General features: G+C 43.3%; 1 protein-coding gene across 5 annotated transcripts in view; it reads right to left on the bottom strand.

Moving 5' to 3' along the window:
• Positions 1 to 20,709, bottom strand: part of babo (TGF-beta receptor type-1 babo) — a 208,220-nt gene that overhangs the window by 168,497 nt on the left and 19,014 nt on the right. The window contains exons 1-2 of one of the 5 annotated variants that reach the window (XM_084591597.1): positions 12,111 to 12,263; positions 5,681 to 5,742 (exon numbers count right to left, since the gene is read on the bottom strand). The exons of 2 other annotated variants lie outside the window; for them this stretch is intronic. In XM_084591597.1, coding sequence (XP_084447723.1) covers positions 5,681 to 5,742; positions 12,111 to 12,133 — 85 coding nt within the window. In that variant the 5' untranslated portion in view covers positions 12,134 to 12,263. Of the gene's footprint in view, positions 1 to 5,680; positions 5,743 to 12,110; positions 12,264 to 20,709 lie in introns of those variants that run through there. 2 more of the 5 variants (XM_084591588.1, XM_084591589.1) reach the window with 2 other exon arrangements.

Below are 20,709 nucleotides of genomic sequence, written 5' to 3'. Positions count from 1 at the left end.
CTTGCAGAATTTACAAAAACCACCTTATTTTACAGGGACAGCGAAAGCAATGGAGATGCTGAAAACAGCAGCTACCATATAGTTGCCCATGCTTGTCTCATGGTGTTGCTGAAAGTCTGCCTGACCTGTTTCCACCATACCTGCAATGTAACGCTGTTCTACCTGGGTACTTGCATTAGTGCGAAGACAATGTCCCTACGGACACACACACTCTTGGTCCAGTCAGCCACTTGTTGCAAGGAAGCCAAAAGAAAACATTGACCTTGCCACTGCATTGCTTTTTTCTGGCTCAAGTCCTGAAAAATTCCTCAGGATAATGCAGATAATGAAAATCAAATCAATTAGTGAACAGACATTCTTTAATTACCAGAAGGCATACCTTTTCCCTGCAGTCAACATGGTAAGTGTGCAACCTGTCTTTTTTCACAATAAACAACCCTAGTTTACAATGCACAACACGAAGAAAACTCACAAGCCATATATCCTACAGTGAGCCTGCTTTCAGATATTATCAAATGATTGCGGAACGCATGGCTACTTTCGGACATGAATATTATTCCAACCATTTTCAAAGTTGCGCGCTGCCAACTGCTTAACTTCATTGCATTCAGTGCAATTTCAAGTTTGCGCAAAGACTAATTCACTACATGTTTATTATATGATAATGCACTCTCCGTATTAGGCCATCAGACAATGTGTACTACTCTAGATTCACCCATAAGATAATATTTTAATGCAACAGCTTCTTCGCTGGTAGCCACTGCGGTGTGCCATATTTATAAGAAATAAAGCTGCAAAGGAGATGGTCAAGCCAAAGTTTTCAAAGGCCGAAGGAGTGAAAATGCTGTCGATAACTAACTGGCTGCGAGGGTAAGCCGCATGGAGTGAACCTGCAGACTGCAGGCTCTTCTCTAGACTAGAGCACTGCAGGTGCTCAGGCCAGCCTGAAAGCCTCGGCCCGAAAACTTGTTTTGCTGGGCCTGGGCCGGGCTCTGGCTCGACATTGCGGGCCTGGCCTGTGCCCAGGCTTGGCCGAATAGCAAATTTCTAATATGCATTCAAAATGCCTGTAATCCATATCTTTTAAACGCACATTGTGCGTGGTAACTTTAAATAAAATGTCTTCCCAAAAATTTCTTGACCAACTCTTCGGTTCCACGGGTACTATAACTATGCCTTTCTCTGCTGAGAGGAATGTTTTGTAAGGTTTTTCTCACATCTTGATTGATTGTTATCCACTGATTAGTTGATTTCTTGTGAAACAGATCAGCTCAGCCTAGTGCAGCAAGCCAAGCGCAATTTAAGCACTTGATTACTATTTTGAAATGAAATGCTATGTTTTACTCTCATGAAGAGGAAAAGGACCATGCGTCCAACTGAAGCCAATTTCTGCATTCTTCATAGGTCTGGGATGAGCATCAGGAAAAATTACCGGCATCTCTAGAAGACAGTGAAGTGGAGCTGTGTGGTGATGGACGCTGCGATTCGCCCGGCTACAGTGCAGAATTCCTCACATATTCATTTTTGTGCCCCAGCTTAGGAAAAATATTACATACTGAACAAGTGCAAGTTGAAGAGGCAAGTACACAAACACATTGCTTTAAACAGTGAACAGAAGTCATGACAGTGCTTATAAGCTCCGCACTTTTTAAAGTTATCGGCAATATAGTGTAATGACTTTGCATTATTTTTATTCTTGGCAGTAGTGTAGTGATGACAGTTGGTTTTCTCCGGTTTTCAGACAGATGCAGTGAAAGATAGTGCCCATATGGAAAAAGAAGGCCTTATCAGAGACCTTGTATTTTTTTCGACCATTGGAATTCAAATTCAGTCATTGATAACTGACAGACACCCGGGAATTAAAAAGCACATGCAGCAGCACCAGTCCATTACTCACTACTTTGATGTTTGGCACGTAGCAAAAGGTAGAGAGACATTTTTTACCTTATTCAAATTAATATGTTGAGTGGAGCAGACTAAGTGTTGCGAAACTAACCAACTAATCTCAGTAGTTAAAGGATTACTAGTGCCTTGTAATTGTTAGCAGAAACAGCAAGTGCTGCTACACATAAAGAAAATACCTTGAAACAAGGCTTACTGACAACTCTAGATATATTTAGGCATTCCTACAGCTTTTTAGTCATGAAGTGTGTGAATGCTAAGAAAGAGAAAATAAGAAAAGGGATGCAAAGGACTTGAAAAATTATAGACCAATCAGCTTGCTATATGTTACAAACAAGGTATTTACTAAGGCAATTGCTAATAAAATCAGAGCAACCTTACGCCTCAATCAGCCAGACGGTCAAGCAGGTTTTCGGTTGGTTGGTTGGTTGGTTGGTTCATAGGAAGGAAAAGGCGCAGTATCTGTCACACTTGCTCTGTGGACACCTGAACCGCGCCGTAAGGGAAGGGATTAAGGTGGGAGTGAAAGTGGATAGAGAGAAAGGGGAGCCGTAGTGGAGGGCTGCGGAGTAATTTCGACCACCTGGGGATCTTTAACGTGCGCTGACATCGCACAGCACACGGACGCCACTTCGTTTCGCCTCCACCGAAACGCAGCCGCCGTGGTTGGGTTCGAACCCGGGAACTCCGGCACAGTAGTCGGGCGTCTTACCACTGCAGGTTTTCGGAAAGGCCACTTTACATACTATCAACTAGGTGATAGCAAAATGCTAGGAATGTAATCAACCCCTGTAAAGAGCATTCATTGATTATGAAAAAAGAATTTAACTTGGTCGAAACCTCCACAGTCATGCAGGCACTGCGAAATCAGGTTGTAGATGAGCTGCACGTGAAAACATTTGAAGATATCTATAGTGGCTGCACAACAATCATAGCTGTGCATAAAGAAAGTAATCAAATTCCCATAAGGAAAGGTGTTAGGCAAGGAGACACAAACCTCCCAGTACTATTCACAGCTTGCTTAGAGGAAGTATTCAGAGACTTGGAATGGGAGCAGTTAGGGATAAGAGTAGATGGAAAATGCCTCAGTAATCTGCGATTTGCTGATGACATTGCCTTGCTAAGCAACTCGGGGGATGAACTGCAAATAATGATTGGTGACCTAGACAGGAAAAGTAGAAAGGTAAGTTTGAAAATTAATATGCAGAAGACTAAGGTAATGTTCAACAGCCTCAGGAAGGAACAGCAGTTTACGTTAGGTAGCGAAGCACTGGAAGTAGTAGGCGAAAATGTCTACTTAGGACAGGTATACCATAGATCCGGACCATGAAAGGAAATTAGGACGAAGAACAATCTGCAAATACTGGCAAATTATGACTAGCAGCTTACCACTGTCTCTCAAGAGGAACGTATCTAACAGTTGTATCTTACTGGTACTCACCTATGGGGTTGAAGCGTGAAGGCTAACATAAAGAGTTCTACTTAAGCTGAAGACAGCGCAGAAAGCTATGTAATGAAAAATGGCGGGTGTAACGTTAAGAGACAGGAAGCGTGCAGAGTGGGTCAGAGAAATAACACGAGTTAATGACATTCTAGTGAAAATCAAGAAGAAATGGGCATGGGCAGGATATGTAGTGCAAAGAGAAACATAACCGATGATAAATAAGAGTAACAAATTGGATTCCAAGGGAAGGAAAGCGTAGTAGGAGGTGGCAGAAAGTTAGGTGGGTAGATGAAATTAAGGAATTCACTGGGGTCAGGCGGATGCAGCTAGCACAGGGCTGGGTTAGTTGGAGTAATATACGAAAGGCCTTCGCCCTGCAGTGGGTATAATCTGGATGATGATGATGAAGTGAATGCTGTGATGTGATGTGAATTATGGTTGGTTTGGTTGGTTTGTGGGGTTTAATGTCCCAAAGAGACTCAGGCTATGAGAGACGCCGTAGTGGAGCACTCCGGAAATTTCGACCACCTGGGGTTCTTTAACATGGACCGTTTGTTGTGTTAAAGGGCATCAGTGATCTGAATTATGTTATAGCAAGCATAACTGCGAATGGTCGACGGTCACGGCAGTCTCAGGTGGTGCATGTAGCCCGCCTCAAGCGACTTCATTCCAGAGGTTCTATGTAACTCGCCCGACGGGCCTCGTCTGCAAGGAGGAAGATGTCACGCGCCTTAGCAGAACGTCGACTGAAGATTGAGAAGAATGGTCGGGTAGATCGGTGAAGAAAAAAAAGAACAAGGGCAGAGGGCCCCCCCCCCTCCCCCCCGTGCGTACAAAGCACGTAACAATATGAACAGATGCAGAAAATTATCAGTCATGTTTGAGCTGTGCAATAACTGAAGCAAAATAGATTTGTTGCATCACTGTGATAGTGTGCGATACGTCTCAATTCATGTTTCTTTACTTTTCTAGTACCCTTCTGGCAGCTCTCCACTTCAACGAAAATGGTGACAGAGACCAGGCCGTAACTGCTGATGGAGCACCGAAGTGGCACATAAAAAGTTCGAAGGCCAGACACAGTGCCAGATTTGTCACCCCACAAAAAATGGCAACAACATTTGGCAAGTTTATTGTGATTTGCATGATCTATTTTTGTGTGGTTTGTATGGTAGGTATAAAATTCATAAGAAGCAAGACTCGCAGGTTTGAAGATTTTAATATACAGAAAAAATAACTTGTCAGTACATCTTGCAAAAAATACACAATACAGTAAAAGCTCGTTAATTCGAACTGCACGGGACTGGGGGGAAAAGTTCGAATGTTCGAATTATCTGATGTTTAAATTATCAAATGGCCTTGAAAAAACTGACAAAAACCATTTGCATTATGGCAAGTGTACCGTATTTAGTCGCGTAACAACCCACTCGCGTAATGAATCCGCCCAACCCCGATTTTCGCCTAAGAATATGGAAAAAAAAGGGGCGTCGGTTGTTGGCGCTTCCTTCCTTTTGCACAGTCGTGGTCCACAACGCAACGCAGTTCTTGGCAGTGCGCCAAGATGCTGCGCAGCGATAAAGAGTGCCAGCGCTTGACCGGTTGTGCAAGCCTCGTTTTCAGTACGTTCGCTTTATCATGCTATGAGCGATTGAGGCGGGCGGTGTCCACTGCCACTAAAAACATTGGAACACGCGACAGCAGCAAACACTTTTTGATGGATGACGTTCGGAAAAAAAAAGGAACTTAAAAGGGTTCAACGCTGCTGAACCAAATATTGAGCGAGAGCATTAGCTACGGGTGACCGAGTGGTGTTCTGTTTTTCTTCTTCCTCAGCCCACATTTAAAGCCCCGCTTTAACCAAGCCGTATGAACGTGCCTTAGTGGCCTATAGGGGTAACGTGAATGCCAGGGTCCTAGCAGGCTGATTCTGACATAACCGTCCCATGTGAAACGAGAGACCCAAGTTGGCAGCTCCTGCCAACTTCGGCAGTTCCTGCCAACAACCCCCCACGCACATTAGACTAGACAAAAAAAAGAAAAAAAAAAAAAGAAAAGAAAAGAAAAAAAGAAATAAAAAAATGACAAGCTTAACAGACAAGACGAACATAAATACGAACTAATAACAGTCACCGGACGCTAATGATGTCTATGAGGACGCTCCCAGTTGCATGGAGTGCCTGCCTGGAACACCCGGTGTCCTCAGCGCTTGGCCAGACCAAGTAGTGTAGTTCGAATTATCCGAAAATCTGAATTACTGAGGTTCCAATTAATGAGCTTTCACTATCATTGTTTTCATATGTAGCGAAGTTGAGCATTTGTTGAACAGAATCCTTTTACCTTGATGCTCATTGCAAAGCAAGACTGCATTTGTGGCTTCAGACCCGGAAAGGAGGCAGAAACTGTGGAAAAAAAAGTGAAAGTCAGTCACTAAAAGATTAACATCTGTCAATTGCAGGGTATGCACAGGATCTGCACACGAAGGTCATGGAGCTGTGTTCCCTGCTTCCTAGCTTCAAAACAGCCATGGAACACACTCAACCAAGAGTGGGACCTGCATATTCAAAAAGTGTGCAGGACAGACCAACCAAGGCAGACCTGGTAGAAGCCCACAAAAGGTGTTTTGCGAAGACATGAAGTGGCTGCTGTGCTTCAAGTAGCTGTGGGAAAAGGGTCAGACATGGACCACAACACCTCAAAGCTATCATCGCTTTCAACTTGACTGTGATCACTGGAGGAAAAAGGCCTCTATTGTTGACCTTAGAATGAAGGCATTTTGAATAATAACTATGCACAATGGCACCTCAAGTACACAGGGGCTGAAGTATGAAACGATCTGCACTCAAAGGTACGCTCCTTTCAGAACTAACACAAAGTGGCACCAAAAAGGTAATTATTGGTGCATTTGTGTTAAATTTGGCCTCACTATGGAAACAGTAAACAACATATAGAGGTATGTGCTATATATAATTATACTCAGGTTATGATGTAGATTCGTTTGTGTTGTTTTACTGCACATTTTTTGCTCCTGCTGTTTGAACTGTACAGTGCCTTTTCCAGTGTTTTTGTCAGAACAAATTTATCAACATTGTTTATTTTATGAAAGAGCATAAGAAATTATTTTTTTAACCTCATAGGAATACAAACTATGCATTGTAAGTGTAGTAGTAGGCTGGTTAACCTTCCTGATTTGACTGCGTCAGAACCCCAATTCGGAATCACTTTATGCTTGAGGTGGGAAATGATGTTTGGAAGAATGTGGGCTAGCCACAAGAATGTAGTTTCCACAAGACTGACTGACAATGTCAGAACTGGCTATATATAGCTACAAATTAGGACTTCTGGCTGAAGCTCCTCAGACTAAATTTGTCGTGCAATACCCGTTTCTAAGTAGGTCTGGTCATAGTGTGTGAAGTCCTCTGGTAATCCAGATTTTTCATATTTTTGTAAGGCTCACTTGCTTGGACGTTGATCTATGGGCCATGTGTGACCTACATATCATAGTGAGTGCTCCACAGGACATCTCATCTCCTCCCATGTTCCTTAGGCTCAGCATGCTTGAGTGTGGCGTGCTGCTGATGCCCGAGTGCAACTCTTTACTCAGGTGACACATCATAGATATGATGTTTTCTGCAAAACGATGAATCTCGGGTAGCAACGCAGATGGCTTGTAGAGGAAGGCCAGTCACAAAAGCTTTTATCAGTTCTCAAGAATGGCATTTTGTTTGTTGCTCCATGGCAACCTATTCTTGTTAGTATCGCGAAATGATGTACAGGGTCCCTCAATGTGAAAGGGAACAAAGTTTAATCATTACAATAAATGACTAAGCACACTGTCCCCTGCATGCAAAACAGAAATCGTCTTAATGTGCAATAAACAAGAGCTGATAGACTAATAAATAAGTGATGAATAAAAGCATATTTTTGTGCAAACAGGCAACTCCCTTTCATACTGAACTATTATGTACCTTCCTTACAGTGCATATTTTTATTTCCCCTGCAAGTTATCACAATTTTGTGTGTATTATTAGCGTGCAATTTCCTTACTGTATGCTCTACCCGGCTTGCAAGTTGTACCGAATGCGAAAAGTTGGCCTGTTTTTGTTTTCTAAATTCTGTCGTTTTATCACCACATACACAAATAAATACCATAAAAGAAATGCAAAGTAAGATCATATGCACAATTCTAGAACTACTAGTCATTGTGTTTTTATGGGCCAGCATACTTTAGAATTTCTAAATGAGCCTTTGAACTTTAGGACACTTAACAACTGTGTATTATATCCTTTTTACATTGTTCTCATTATCAAATTTACAGCTATGGAAAATAAGATAACTTGAATCACTGAAGGGTGTATTGCTTGCAACGTCATTGATGTGCTCACTAGTCCACTTCCTCCTCATTTTCTAACTAAAGGCAAATACTAACTGATGGGTCAGCTATCAAGCCATGAGATAAATACTGCATCTCTGCCAGGCATTAACACAGTGAACACTGGGCATGCACAAAAGATTTTGAAGCTGGTTCGTTTGGTACAAAATGTCATGTAAGCAACGCCTTGCCTGTGTGTAGGTATTACCATTAGGCTGTGCCATAGTGTATTCCTTATTTAACAACATGCTTATAGCAACAAGCAAATAGCCATTAGTTCCTTTTCAAACAATTCAAGCAGGCAATTAGGCATGTTTATTGGGCTTTAATTTATATTTCCCTAATATCTATGTAAGAGAGTACTCATGAAAATGCACTAATATACATTGCCATAGCCTCTCGAATGCAAGCAGCGCAACCTAAGGCTCATTTTCTCTCTTTTGTCAGCCCCAACCTCTAATGAATGCTGCTGTTCAAAGCCTTTCTGCTTGTTTGCATGGACATCAGCAGGGGAGTGGAGGGAGCTACGTCTAATTCTGGCACTATCGGATTGCAGTGTAGATGACGAGGTTTCAAATTGTAGGGTCTGATTCAAAATAGTCTAAATTAAAAAAAAAAAAAAGAAACATGAATGAGGAGCAAGAGCATCTAAAACTCGGAACAGGTGAAAGAGATGAGCAAGAACACGTCGAACATAAAAAAGCTGAGAAAAATGAGTGTCTAATGAGCAGAAAAAGCAGAGGAAATGGAGAATCGCAGATGTAAAAAGGACATTGAGGATATCGTATATATGAGCAAAATGAAAAGATGGTGGCTTTTTATACTGATAAGAAAGGCAGACACACAGGAGTCCAGGAAGTCACCAATTAAGAACATAATTAAAGCGAAATTTTGTTGGAGCAGCTCAGGGAGCAGTAATAAAGCAATTTTGGAGCTGCTTTAGAGCAATAAAATGAGAGTTTTGGAGCATGTTTCGTCAGATACCTTTAACTGCAATTTTCTTTTCCTGACACAAACAAATCCAATGCTATTCCTTTTTATTCAATGTTCAATGCTTTGTTGACTGTGCACACATCTGTGATGGCACAGCACAAACAGCCAAAAAATGTATATCAGATGAAATGAGCAAAATCTGGAACACACTGCCATGAACAGAGTGCTTGCTTTTATACTTTTAATTATTTTGACTTGACAGATTCGAATGTGGGGCTTCCCGCTTTGACGTGCTCAAGAACTGCCACTAGTTTGGAGTTTGCCTCTTTTTTCATTTGAGCAGCGATAGGGCTACTTCAATTTCAACACATTGGCGACAGGCTTTGTATGGCTTTCCAACACTCTTGAGATCATTTCTAGTGATAAGCATTTTCAGGGCATCATCCGCATAACACTTCATGTATAGCTTTTGCAGGCTTGACATGCTTGTTAGTAAGAAAGAGGAAGCAAGGTGAAATATCTACTTGCTTTCACAGCAGAACCATTAGAATAATGCATGTCATGCTTTGTAGCCGGGCAAATTTCTTCACAGCTCATGGTAGCTCGCGGCATCTGTTTCACCCACTGGTTTCGCTTCTCTACCTACTAGTGATTCAAAAGGTGATTTGTTATGAGCATCAAGTGTATTTTCACAACTCCCACCAATAGCTTGTGGCTAGTTTTAAATATACTTGTGAACAAAATTTTATTCTGTTCCATGATTTTCCAGCTGGTGAAAATTTTATATGTATTAGGACCTGCGCAATATGCACGATATTTCTGCCACTGGTGTGCTGCCATCATTTTGATTATGACAGCACCTATGGTGTGTACACTGAGCTCATAAATTGCCACTGCCCTGCTGCATTTCTCAGTTTCCTAATCTCAATGTAGTGGATTGCATTTTTTGTAGGCAATACCACTAATGCCCAATGTGAGGGAAAACTGTTCTGCTAGACTTGAAGGCAAAACATCAAGGCAGCCGGATTAGAGCAGTTTTGGAGCAACATTGCGTTCTGTAGCAGGATGGAGCAGTAAAAGAAGGTTGTAGAAGAATGGAGCAAATGAAGCAGCACTTCCACCCCTGCAATTGATTCAAACCACCATGAGCTCCACCTGGCTGGTATACATGATGAAGGCCCTGCAAACATAGAGGAATGGGACGCAAGCCCTAAAACATGCGATGTCAGCCAGATGGCTGTGCCAAGAACAGTCGAGGTAGGCACTATAGGTACTGAGACGCAGCCGCAGATAAACATACCTGAGAAAAAGGGCAGCTTTATCCAGGCTAGATGCCACATGCTTATAAGTGTATGCACAGTGGGGGCAGGAGGGCGCCAAGTCTGTCCTATACCTTTACACTGCCGGAGTGTCAGTTATAAACGTGTAAGTTTATTTCCATGCAGGATTTTTTTTTTTTTTTTTATGATACTGGTGGCTGAGGACTCATGATGTTGCACTATAAGAAATGGTCACTTGCCATCTTTACCTGCAGAAAACCGATCGAGGACTCGAGGAACCATTGTGAGAGTGCGTCGTTGTGTACTTTTCAATTCTGTGTCCATGACGAAGCTTGTTTTAACTTTAAGTGCCCGCTATTCTTTTTATGGTTCAATTACATCACGTCCAAATAAATGTTTGGTAACAAATCCTCATCTTTGCACTGCGTTATGGCCATAGGAACTTTGCAGGAAAACAAGGGGGGGGGGGGGGGGGGGGGGGTTGCAGTGAAACATTGCTCCCCCTGATGCAGAACCCTGCACATACCTATGCACATGCTCCAAGTTAAGCAGCATCAGCAATGCAACTCGAATCAAGTAGATGGCAGTTGCAGCATTCATGAGAGGTCAGCAAAGGGAGCTGTGGTATGATCACTTATTCAGTACCCATTCATGGTGAAGTCACCACAGTAAAAGTGGGCGCAAGTTCTAGAGCATTCGAAGCAGATAGCACCGTTATGAGAAGTTCACAGAATTTAGACTGTGAAAATGAGTACCCTTCCACGTCACAAATATGTGAACACACCTGTGATCAAGGTACATTGAAAAGCAATGGCAAGTAGTAGCAAGGTGGCTCATGGAAAAAACGAAGGCAGTTATGACTGTGCGCGCTGAAGGGATTAGCGAAATGAGCGGCAGCATTGTCAATGGCTCGGAAAATAACTGGTCCAATAAGGTACACATATGTAGTGGAAGTATATGTGTTCCAAAAAGATACAACCAAAAGGAAATATTCATTTCCACGTTCATATCAACAAGGCGCAGAAATGGTCTGTTTAGAGATAGCTTGCTTTTGGGGCAAAACTGACTGCCCAAGTTTAGAACATGTTGGTTGCACTGAAAGTTATATTTCTTGGTTTCACCTTTCTGTTCATGTGGTCAACATTTTAACAAAGCTTTCTGCATGAGCAGACAAGGGATTAAAATATCTGCTTCCCAAAGATAAACCTGGCAGACTTCAGGAAGGTTTACTGTGCTCGGTGTTAAGGTTTGGGTGTAGATTTGTTCCTGAACGCATGAGGAAGCAGGAGTATTGGAAGAGCCATTGGAGGCGATATCGAACTCCATAGTGCACGGACATCACGGTGGCTTGGCCTTGCAAACAGTAGCATTTACACAACTCGCGAGGTCTCTCTAGGCAACTGTGATGAGCAGGTCTGTGTGCTGCTGTGTCATGGTATGAGGACTTGTGTGGTCTGTGTGCTTTTCTGAGCTCTCTCTATCTCTTTTGTGTGAGTGTGCCTCTCAGTGCTCTTTATAACGTCCCTTGTATAAATGAAATAAAACGTTTTTGTTCTATCTTCTTCTGTTCTTTTGTCCTACCTCCAAACAAGAAGTGTTCATTCCACACAGAACCAAGGCCTTGGCCTAGTACCTCAAACGCCCCCCCCCCCCCCCCCCCCCCCCAACAGGAATCGTAACAATAACAAGGTCGTAACTTTAACAAGGAACTGATTCGGTTGCAGTTCAAGCTACGGCAGCAACAATGCATAAATTTGTTAAAATGCACCTCCAAATGTCACCTCTGTCAACTCGAGGATGAGATAAAGAACCATGTAAAATTTTCTGCCCTTACTTTAGGCAGTAGAGTATCTAAAGCACACTACAGGAAACTGTGAATTCGATTTTACTTCCCTCTTAATATCCTGCATACTGGAATCTCGCTGGTACATCTGTTCGAAATGATGCCCTTATCTTGGCCACCACACAAGCTGGCAAGACGAGACGATTTCCTTTCCCCAGGCGACGCCAAAGCCAACGGACAAACTGGTGGTACGCTGTGTAGCGGTACCTTCAGGGAATCAACAACAAAAAATGAGCACCAAGTGAACTGCTATGGAATGTGACATGAACAACTTCCCCATAATCTGGCGCAGCGTAAAACCTTCGGGGCATGGCTAAGGCAGCATCAAACACAGAACCTCACTTGTGGATATCGTCTGTGGGCATGTCTCACTTATGGGCATGTCTGCCCCCTGTGCACGCAGCTCGAAGTATGCAACGCGGAGCACAGCAGTGTTCAGGCACAGAAGTCCGGGTGCTCCGTGATGCAGCCTTCGGGATGAGCCGCAATGACACGGTCCATCTCGCGGCAGCACAGACACTTGAGCTCCTTGAAATTGTCGAGGACTTGACAATGTCCACAAGTGCACCTAAAAACAACAGCCGAGCTATAGTTCATGCAGAAAACAACGCCAAAGGTTATTGATGTAGGCTTTCCCCGTAAACAAAACAAAGACAAAATGTGCTGGGTAAGCTCATGAAAAATAAGAATTTTCAACAGCATGCTAACCACTCGTACTGCACTATCGTACGTACTACATAAAGGAGATCCACCCAGCTGGTAAATGCGTACGGGGGTTTATTATCATGAGTCGAAACTGTAAATCAGGTTTTAGACGTTACTTACGCGCACATTTCGACCACACCAATTAGGGGCCTTGACTTGACCACGGTTTGTATAAGGCAGAGGAGGACACTTTCGGCTTGCTAATGTTGCACTGCGTTCCATGTTGGCTGACACGCAGCTCAGCATGCCCGCTTCAATACACCGATACGCTCGGCTGCATAATCAATGCTACTATGAATCATCATCATCATCATCATCATCAGCCTGATTATACCCACTGCAGGGCGAAGGCCTCTCCCATATTTCTCCACTTAACCCAATTCTGTGCTAGCTGCATCCACTTGACCCCTGCGAACTTCTTAATCTCATCCGCCCACCTAACTTTCTGCCGCCCCCTGCTGCGCTTTCCTTCCCTTGGAATCCAGTTTGTTACCCTCAGCGACCATCGGTTATCCTCTCTTCGCACTACATGTCCTGCCCATGTCCATTTCTTCCTCGTAATTTCTACTAGAATTTCGGTAACTTGAGTTATTTCTCTGACCCACTCTGCACGCTTTTTATCTCTTAATGTTACCCCTACCATTTTTTTCGTTCCATAGCCCTCTGGGTTGTCCTCAACTTAAGTAGAACTCTCTTGGTTAGCCTCCACGTTTCAGCCCCATAGGTGAGTACAGGCAAGATGCAACTGTTGTATACTTTCCTCTTGAGCGATACCGGTAAGCTGCTAGTCATAATCTGCGAGTGCTTGCCAAATGCACTCCATCCCAATCTTATTCTTCTTGTTATTTCCTTTTCATGGTCCGGATCTGCGGTTACTACCTGTCCTAAGTAGACATATTCGCCTACTACTTCCAGTATTTCGCTACCTAATGTAAACTGCTGTTCCTTCCCGAGGCTGTTGAACATTACCTTAGTCTTCTGCATATTGATTTTCAAGCCTACCTTTCTACTTTTCCTGTCTAGGTCATCAATCATTATTTGCAGTTCATCCCCCGAGTTGCTTAACAAGGCAATGTCATCAGCAAATCGCAGATTACTGAGGTATTCTCCATCTACCCTTATCCCTAACTGCTCCCATTCCAAGTCTCTGAATACTTCCTCTAAACAAGCTGTGAATAGTACTGGGGAGATTGTGTCTCCTTGCCTAACACCTTTCTTTATGGGAATTCTGTTACTTTCTTTATGCAGACCTATGGTTGCTGTGCAGCCACTATATATATCTTCCAGCACTTTCACGTACGGCAATGCCTGCATCACCGCCGAGGTTTCAACTGAGTCAAATGCTTTTTCGTAATCAATGAATGCTATGTATAAGGGCTGGTTATATTCCGAGCATTTTTCTATTACCTGGTTGATGGTATGGATATGATCGATAGTAGAGTACCGTTTCCGAAACCCTGCTTGATCCTTTGCTTGATTGCAGTCTAAGGTTGTCCTGATTCTATTAGCGATTACCTTAGTAAATACCTTATACGTAACAGACCGTAAGCTGATTGGTCTGTAATTTTTAAGGTCCTTAGAGTCCCCTTTCTTGTGAATGAGGATAATGTTTGCATTCTTCCATGGTTCCGGTACCGTCGATGACACCAGGCACTGCGTATAGAGGGTGGCCAGTTTTTCTAGCACGATATCCCCCCCGTCCTTCAGCAAATCTGTAGTTAACTGATCCTCTCCAGCTGATTTCCCCCTTTTCATAGTTTCTAGTGCTTTCTTGACCTCGTCCTTCGTCACTGGTGGAACGTCTGACTGTTTTTCCCTACCGCCAATCTCATTACGGTCCTGACTACTTTGGCTACCGTAGGGATCTGTACAGAACTCCTCGGCTACTTTGACTATCTTTTTCATATTAGTGATGACGTTGCCCGCCTTGTCCCTTATCGCATACATCTGGTTTTTGCCTATGCCTAATTTCTTCTTTACCGCTTTAAGGCTTCCCCCGTTCTTTACAGCATGCTCAATTTTCCCCATGTTATACTTCCTTATATCGGCCACCTTGCGCTTATTGATTAGCTTTGATATCTCGGCCAATTCGATCTGGTCTGTTGGATTGGAAGCTTTCATACTCTGGCGTTTCTTAATCAAATCTTTCGTCTCCTTAGACAGCTTACCGGTATCCTCTCTAACTATCCTACCGCCTACTTCTACCGCGCACTCAGTAATGATATCTCTGAAATTATTGTTCCTTGCCTCTAGGGTAATGTCGCCATCCTCAGTTAGAGCTGAATACCTATTTTGTAGCGAGATCCTGAACTCTTCTGCCCTCCCCCTCACCGCTAATTCGTTGATGGGTTTCTTTCTTACTAATCTGTTGCGTTCCTTCTTGAGATTTAGGCTAAGTCGGGACCTCACCATCCTGCGCTCACTGCATCGCACTTTCCCGATTACCTCGGCATCTTGCATAATGGCGGGGGTTGAACACATTATGAAGTCGATTTCATTTTTAGTCTCTCCGTTAGGACTTTTCCATGTCCATTTCCGGTTCTTCCGTTTGCTGAAGAGGGTATTCATGATTCGCAAGTTATTGCGCTCTGCAAACTCAACTAGTAACTCCCCCCTGCTATTCCTAGAACCGATGCCATAGTCGCCTACTGCATTAGTACAGTATACTGAGTCTTTACTTTTCGCATTGCCGATTCTACATCTTCATAGAAGCTTTCAACTGCCTGGTCATCATAACTACATGTAGGTGCATAGGCCTGTACAACCTTCAGTTTATACCACTTATTAAGCCTAATTACGATGCCTGCAACCCTCTCATTAATACTATAGGATTCATCTATATTACCCGCTATATACTTATTGACAAGGAAACCTACTCCTAGTTGTCGCCTCTCTGGTAAACCTCGATAATACAGTACATGCCCATCCTTCAGTACAGTATATGCCTCATTCGGCCTCCAAGCCTCACTAAGCCCTATGACATCCCATTTCATGCCCTCTAGTTCCTCTAACAGCACTGCTAAACTAGCTTCACTAGCTAGGGTTCTAGCATTAAACGTAGCCAGGGTCAGTTTCCAATGGCGGCCTGTCCAGCAGAGCCAGGCTTTTTTAGCACCCCCTGCTGCGTCACAGGTCTGACCGCCGCCGTGGTCAGTTGTTCCGCAGCCGCTGGTGACTGAGGGCCGTGGTTTTATGCAGCTTATCATAGGAGGTTGCGGCCAATTACTGCACCAGGGTGGCCAACTCCTGTTCTGGTGAGGGAGTGCGTTCCCGGAGGTGTTCACCGGCATCAGGTCGCACCCCAAACCTGTTTATGCAATTCCATCGACACGCGGATTTTTTTTTTTTTAATCCGGTGGAGAATTGCGTGGCACCGGGATTTGAACCCCGGTCCTCTTGCATGCGAGGTGGATGTTCTACCGCTACGCCACCGCTGCACGTCTCTACTAGGAATACTGTAGAAGAATTACAAAATTTCTCTACGTACCAGTCTGTACTCATCAGTCGTGACGGAGCTTCGGCTATTACAGCTGCCGCACTGGCACCTTCGCTTGCAGTCGACGCTGGCGCCTCATCCATCTCGTCTGTTGCTGTATGCTCTTGCTCTTCTTGATATCCCGCTAGCCCCGCCGCCTCAGCCCTCGAAAGCATCGCACGCTCTATAGGGCTGAGGTCGCTGAAGTGCAGGCCAGCGGTGGCCGCCAAAACTTCGTTATTGGGTTCGGGATCCATGGCTGGTGGCTGCTCTTAGCGAAACGCGAAACGAGGGCTACGGCCGGCGGTAGTTTTCATGCTTTCATTTCGGCGGTGCTAGACCACACCGTTGCCTGCGTGCAAGCAATCACGGAGTCTCCACCTACATCATAGTGGGCGTCACTCTACCCCAACTACGTAGTCGGAGAAAGCAGTGTGAATTCGACTGGCGGGAACAAGAAAAAACCCCAACTTCTTATTGCAATATCTCAGCTATTATTCGATTTTTTGCTGCCAGAATTTCATAGCATCTTTAGGTGTCTTTGGTGTCCCTTTAAGAGACTGCAGCGTTTTCTTTTTGAGGTTGTTTATGTGGAACAAGAGTTTTCTGTTGAATGTTATACCTTAGAATTTATGTTCCTGTTTTACCGGTAATACGGTTTCATTAGGATATAGGCAAGCGTCATGTTTGTAAACAAAGGCGGCGCTGCCATAGGCAGCAACATGGGGTGTAGGCAAAAACGAAGCGTGCTTACACTGCGCCAAGAGACGCCGCCTTCGAAAGCAGTTCGCGCGTGCAAATATTCTGGAGCGTAAGCTTTGCTTGCGCGTAGAAATAGTTTGGTCTATGCCTGGAGATAGTTCAGCACTTTACTAGCCGATTACTGCTAGAATTACCTGACGAAGAGCGCTGCATTGGCCTCAACAGCGCGTGGCTACGGTGGGCAACTGTAGCAACGTTGGACTGTAGTGACTGATTCAATTAAATGAAAATGAGAAATCGCAATGTGTAAGAAAAACTAATACATAGTCAGCACTGTCCAACTTCCGGGCCTATTGCTAGCGCATGCAAGGATGATAATATGAATGACTGGAAGTGTGCTTTTCATGAATAAAAAAAAACAGTGCCACGACTTGAGAAGAGAAAGAGAATAACGAAAAAGCGCTACGGGTAAGCTATCTGGGTACGTTTTCTGCTTCTCCAAGCACCTTCACTCTAAAGAACAACATTACTGGCAACTATGCTGAACTAGAAATCATATTTGTAGCTCACTGTACCTGCAACTTCAGTCATAGAATTTCACTGAATAAGAAGAACTCAATCTTCTAGTTCTTTATAACGCTCGCCTAGTGCGCGCTACCAACTTGTTTTATCCTGCTCAATAAAAAGATGTTTGATGTCTGTTTAATCGCACAGAAGTGGTCAGGGTCATTCACAGGTTAGTATATACATGAAGACCCGTAAGAATGCTCTAAATTTGTTTTGCTTTTTTGTTTTTTGCTATGAGCGCAAATGCGATGTTCTCCATGATGTCCACGATCCCTTGCAACGCAATTTGCGCGATTTGCTGAGCTTTATTTAATATATTGGGAAAATTTTTATTCAAATGCGCATCATCTTATTCTGCTTATTTTTCATCCCTCATAGCAAATTCCATTTTGGGACATAAAACTCAATGTTCCGTATATACCGTACTTAAATATCTTGCTCGATCAGAGCTGGTTTTATGTGGTTAATTCGTTCATTATGATCTTAATGATCTTCAAAAAGAAAATGTAATACTCTGAGAAATAGCGCTGCTTGACTTTTTCCAAATCCTAACGACGTTCACACGATTTCTAGGACCGCTGATGAAGATTCACTCGTTGAAACTCTCGAAAGTGAAAACAGAGAAAAGCTACTTCACAACTCTGGGCCTATTTCGGCAATATCGCGCTGGAGTGACCGCTCAAGGTAACTGCAGTTACCTTCGCAGCAGCTTTTGTGTCCTTTTCTGTATGAAAATATGCACGGGCAGTACTGCACGTCTAAACTTCTTATGGCCTGGTAGTACATACACCAAAACGTGCATGAGCTGCAAGCTTTTGTTATTGCGCTATTCGTCGTGTGGCCGAAAAACAATCCCGACAATTAAGAGTTTCAAATGAACTCCTCCAAGTTTCAGTGCAGAAGTGCAAACCACATTAGCTGTCAAGGCAATCCGTCGCCGAAGGGTCTACAATTGTCGCGCTCAATGCCTCTGCCATTCACTCTCATCTTTATCCCACCGCAAGAAACAAGTGTAAAAAGGTACCATTTTCTTTTTTGTGCCTTGTGGCGCAGCCAAACGTACCACAGCTTACAAGAATATCGGGAACTATGCTCGAAAGCACAGCAAGTACCGCGCATCCAATGCAGACGGCTCATGCTTTTGCCTACGCCACGAAAGTCACTGCTGTCGCCAGCGCTGCCGCATCTCCACTGATGTCACGGGCTGACGCTTGTCTATAAGGTGGGGTTAATCTGCAACCCTCTTTTGATTGAGAAAAAAAATCGCTGTTTTTTTTTTGCGGAGAGAACCTAAATCCATTTCTATCTGCCCACGTTCCTAATTTAATGTCAGCTGTATCTGTCTCTCCCATGTTGATATGCTAGATGATGTGCATGCTATTTGGAGGTCGTCAACATAAAGTGAGTATGTAATGAACTTCGGAAATGTTTTAAGAACGGAATTCATTTTTAGGTTGAAGAGGGTAGTGCTTAAAATACAAACTTGCGGTACTCCGTTCTCCTGAATGAAATTAACTGAAAGGGTTGCACCTAGGCAAACCTTAAATGAACGATCGGGCAAGAAATCTTTCAAGGAGTTTAGTAATCTGCCGTGGATGCCTAGATCTGAGAGGTTGCGGAGAATCCCAAACCTCCAGGTGCTTCATAAGCCTTTTTTCATGTCAAAAAAGACTGATAGGCAGTGTTGTTTGTGTATGAAAGCTTCGCGGATTGTATTCTCTAAGCGAACAAGATGATCGGTTGTTGAATGTGCTTTCTTAAAACTGTATTTATGGATGTCTAAATGTTCTCGAAATTCAAGAATATACATTAGCCTAGCATTAAGAACCCTTCCAAATGATTTTTTCAACAAATCCTTCAACAAATCTGTAGTTATCTGATCTTCTCCAGCTGATTGTCCCCTTTTCATAGTTTCTAATGCTTTCTTCACCTCGTCCTTCGTCACTGGTGGAATGTGTGACTTTTTCCCTAAAGCCAATCTCATTACGGTCCCGACTACTCTGGCTACTGTAGAGATCTGTATAGAACTCCCCGGCTACTTTGACCATCTTCTCCATATTCGTGATGAAGTTGCCCGCCTTGTCCCTTATTGCATACATCTGGTTTTTGCCTATGCCCAATTTCTTCTTTACCGCTTTAAGGCTTCCCCCATTCTTTACAGCATGCTCAATTTTCTCCATGTTATACTTCCTTATATCGGCCACCTTGCGCATATTGATTAACTTTGATATCTCGGTCAATTATATCTGGTCTGCTGGATTGGAAGCTGTCATACTCTGGCGTTTCTTAATCAAATCTTTCGTCTCCTTAGACAGCTTACCGGTATCCTCTCTAACTACCCTACTGCCTACTTCTACAGCGCACTCAGAAATGATATATCTGAAATTATTGTCCATTGCTTCTAGGGTAATGTCCTTGTCCTTGGTTAGAGCTGAATATCTATTCTGTAGTGAGATCCTGAACTCTTCAGCCCTCCCCCTCACCGCTAATTCGTTGATGGGTTTCTTTCCTACTAATCCGTTGCGTTCCTTCTTTTATTTATTTATACAGAATACCTACAGCGCCCCCACTGGGGCATTGTTGTAGGGGGGAAACAGCATAAAAACAAACAGAAGTACAATACAATAAATTTGACAGATGATGCAGTGAGACAAAGGAAAAAAAAAAAGAAGGAAGAAATGTTGCAGAAAACCAAACATGCGCACGACACACTAGATAAAATAAAAACTGCGAAATGCAGCATTCCTTTGGCAATACAATAAACAATAAAGTGGGAAAATGATGCAATGTACTCAGGCAAATAATGAAAAATTGCATAAGAACAAGCATGCGTGCGATATACACGGCAGAAATAAACAATAACAGAACAAAATGCACAAGAATCATAAATAATGCTACACAGATACTCATGTAAAAAATTATGTTAGCAGTATTAACAGTCATATTAATGTATTATCACAATCATATTTGCAGGTGATTTTGTAAGGTGGTGAAGAACTGTGTGGGAGGGGAAGCTGTAATTTGCCCTGGCAAGCAGTTCCAATCATGTATTGTTCGTGGAAAAAACTATATTTGAACGTATTTATTCGAGCATTGTACTCACGCACTTTAAGTGAATGGTCAGTGCGGGCTGAAATGTAAGTTGGTTCGGATATGTATTTTTGTTTTGGAATGCCAGTTTTACCGTTGTTAACATTATAGAAGAAAGAGATCCTCAGAAATTTACACCTCTGTTCGAGTAGAGGCCACCCCAATTTGTCTCGCAAATTTGAAGACCTTTCTAAGAAATTGAAATTGCCAGAGACAAACCGGGCAGCTCGTTTTTGGACGCGCTCCAGTTGTTCAATATTCTGTTCTGTGTATGGATCCCAGGCGACGCAAGCGTATTCAAGTATAGAACCCACGTTGGTTATGAATAAGGTCTATTTCAGTTTGAGTGGAGCATCCCTAAAATTTTGTCGAAGGAAGTTTAATGTGCGACTGGCTTTAGCC

This window comes from Amblyomma maculatum, chromosome 1 (assembly GCF_055883805.1).
Source record: "Amblyomma maculatum isolate TAMU_Amacu chromosome 1, ASM5588380v1, whole genome shotgun sequence".
Lineage (NCBI taxonomy): Eukaryota > Metazoa > Arthropoda > Arachnida > Ixodida > Ixodidae > Amblyomma > Amblyomma maculatum.
The sequence above is the reverse complement of the archived record's forward strand: the minus strand, read 5'-3'. Positions and strand labels throughout refer to the sequence as shown.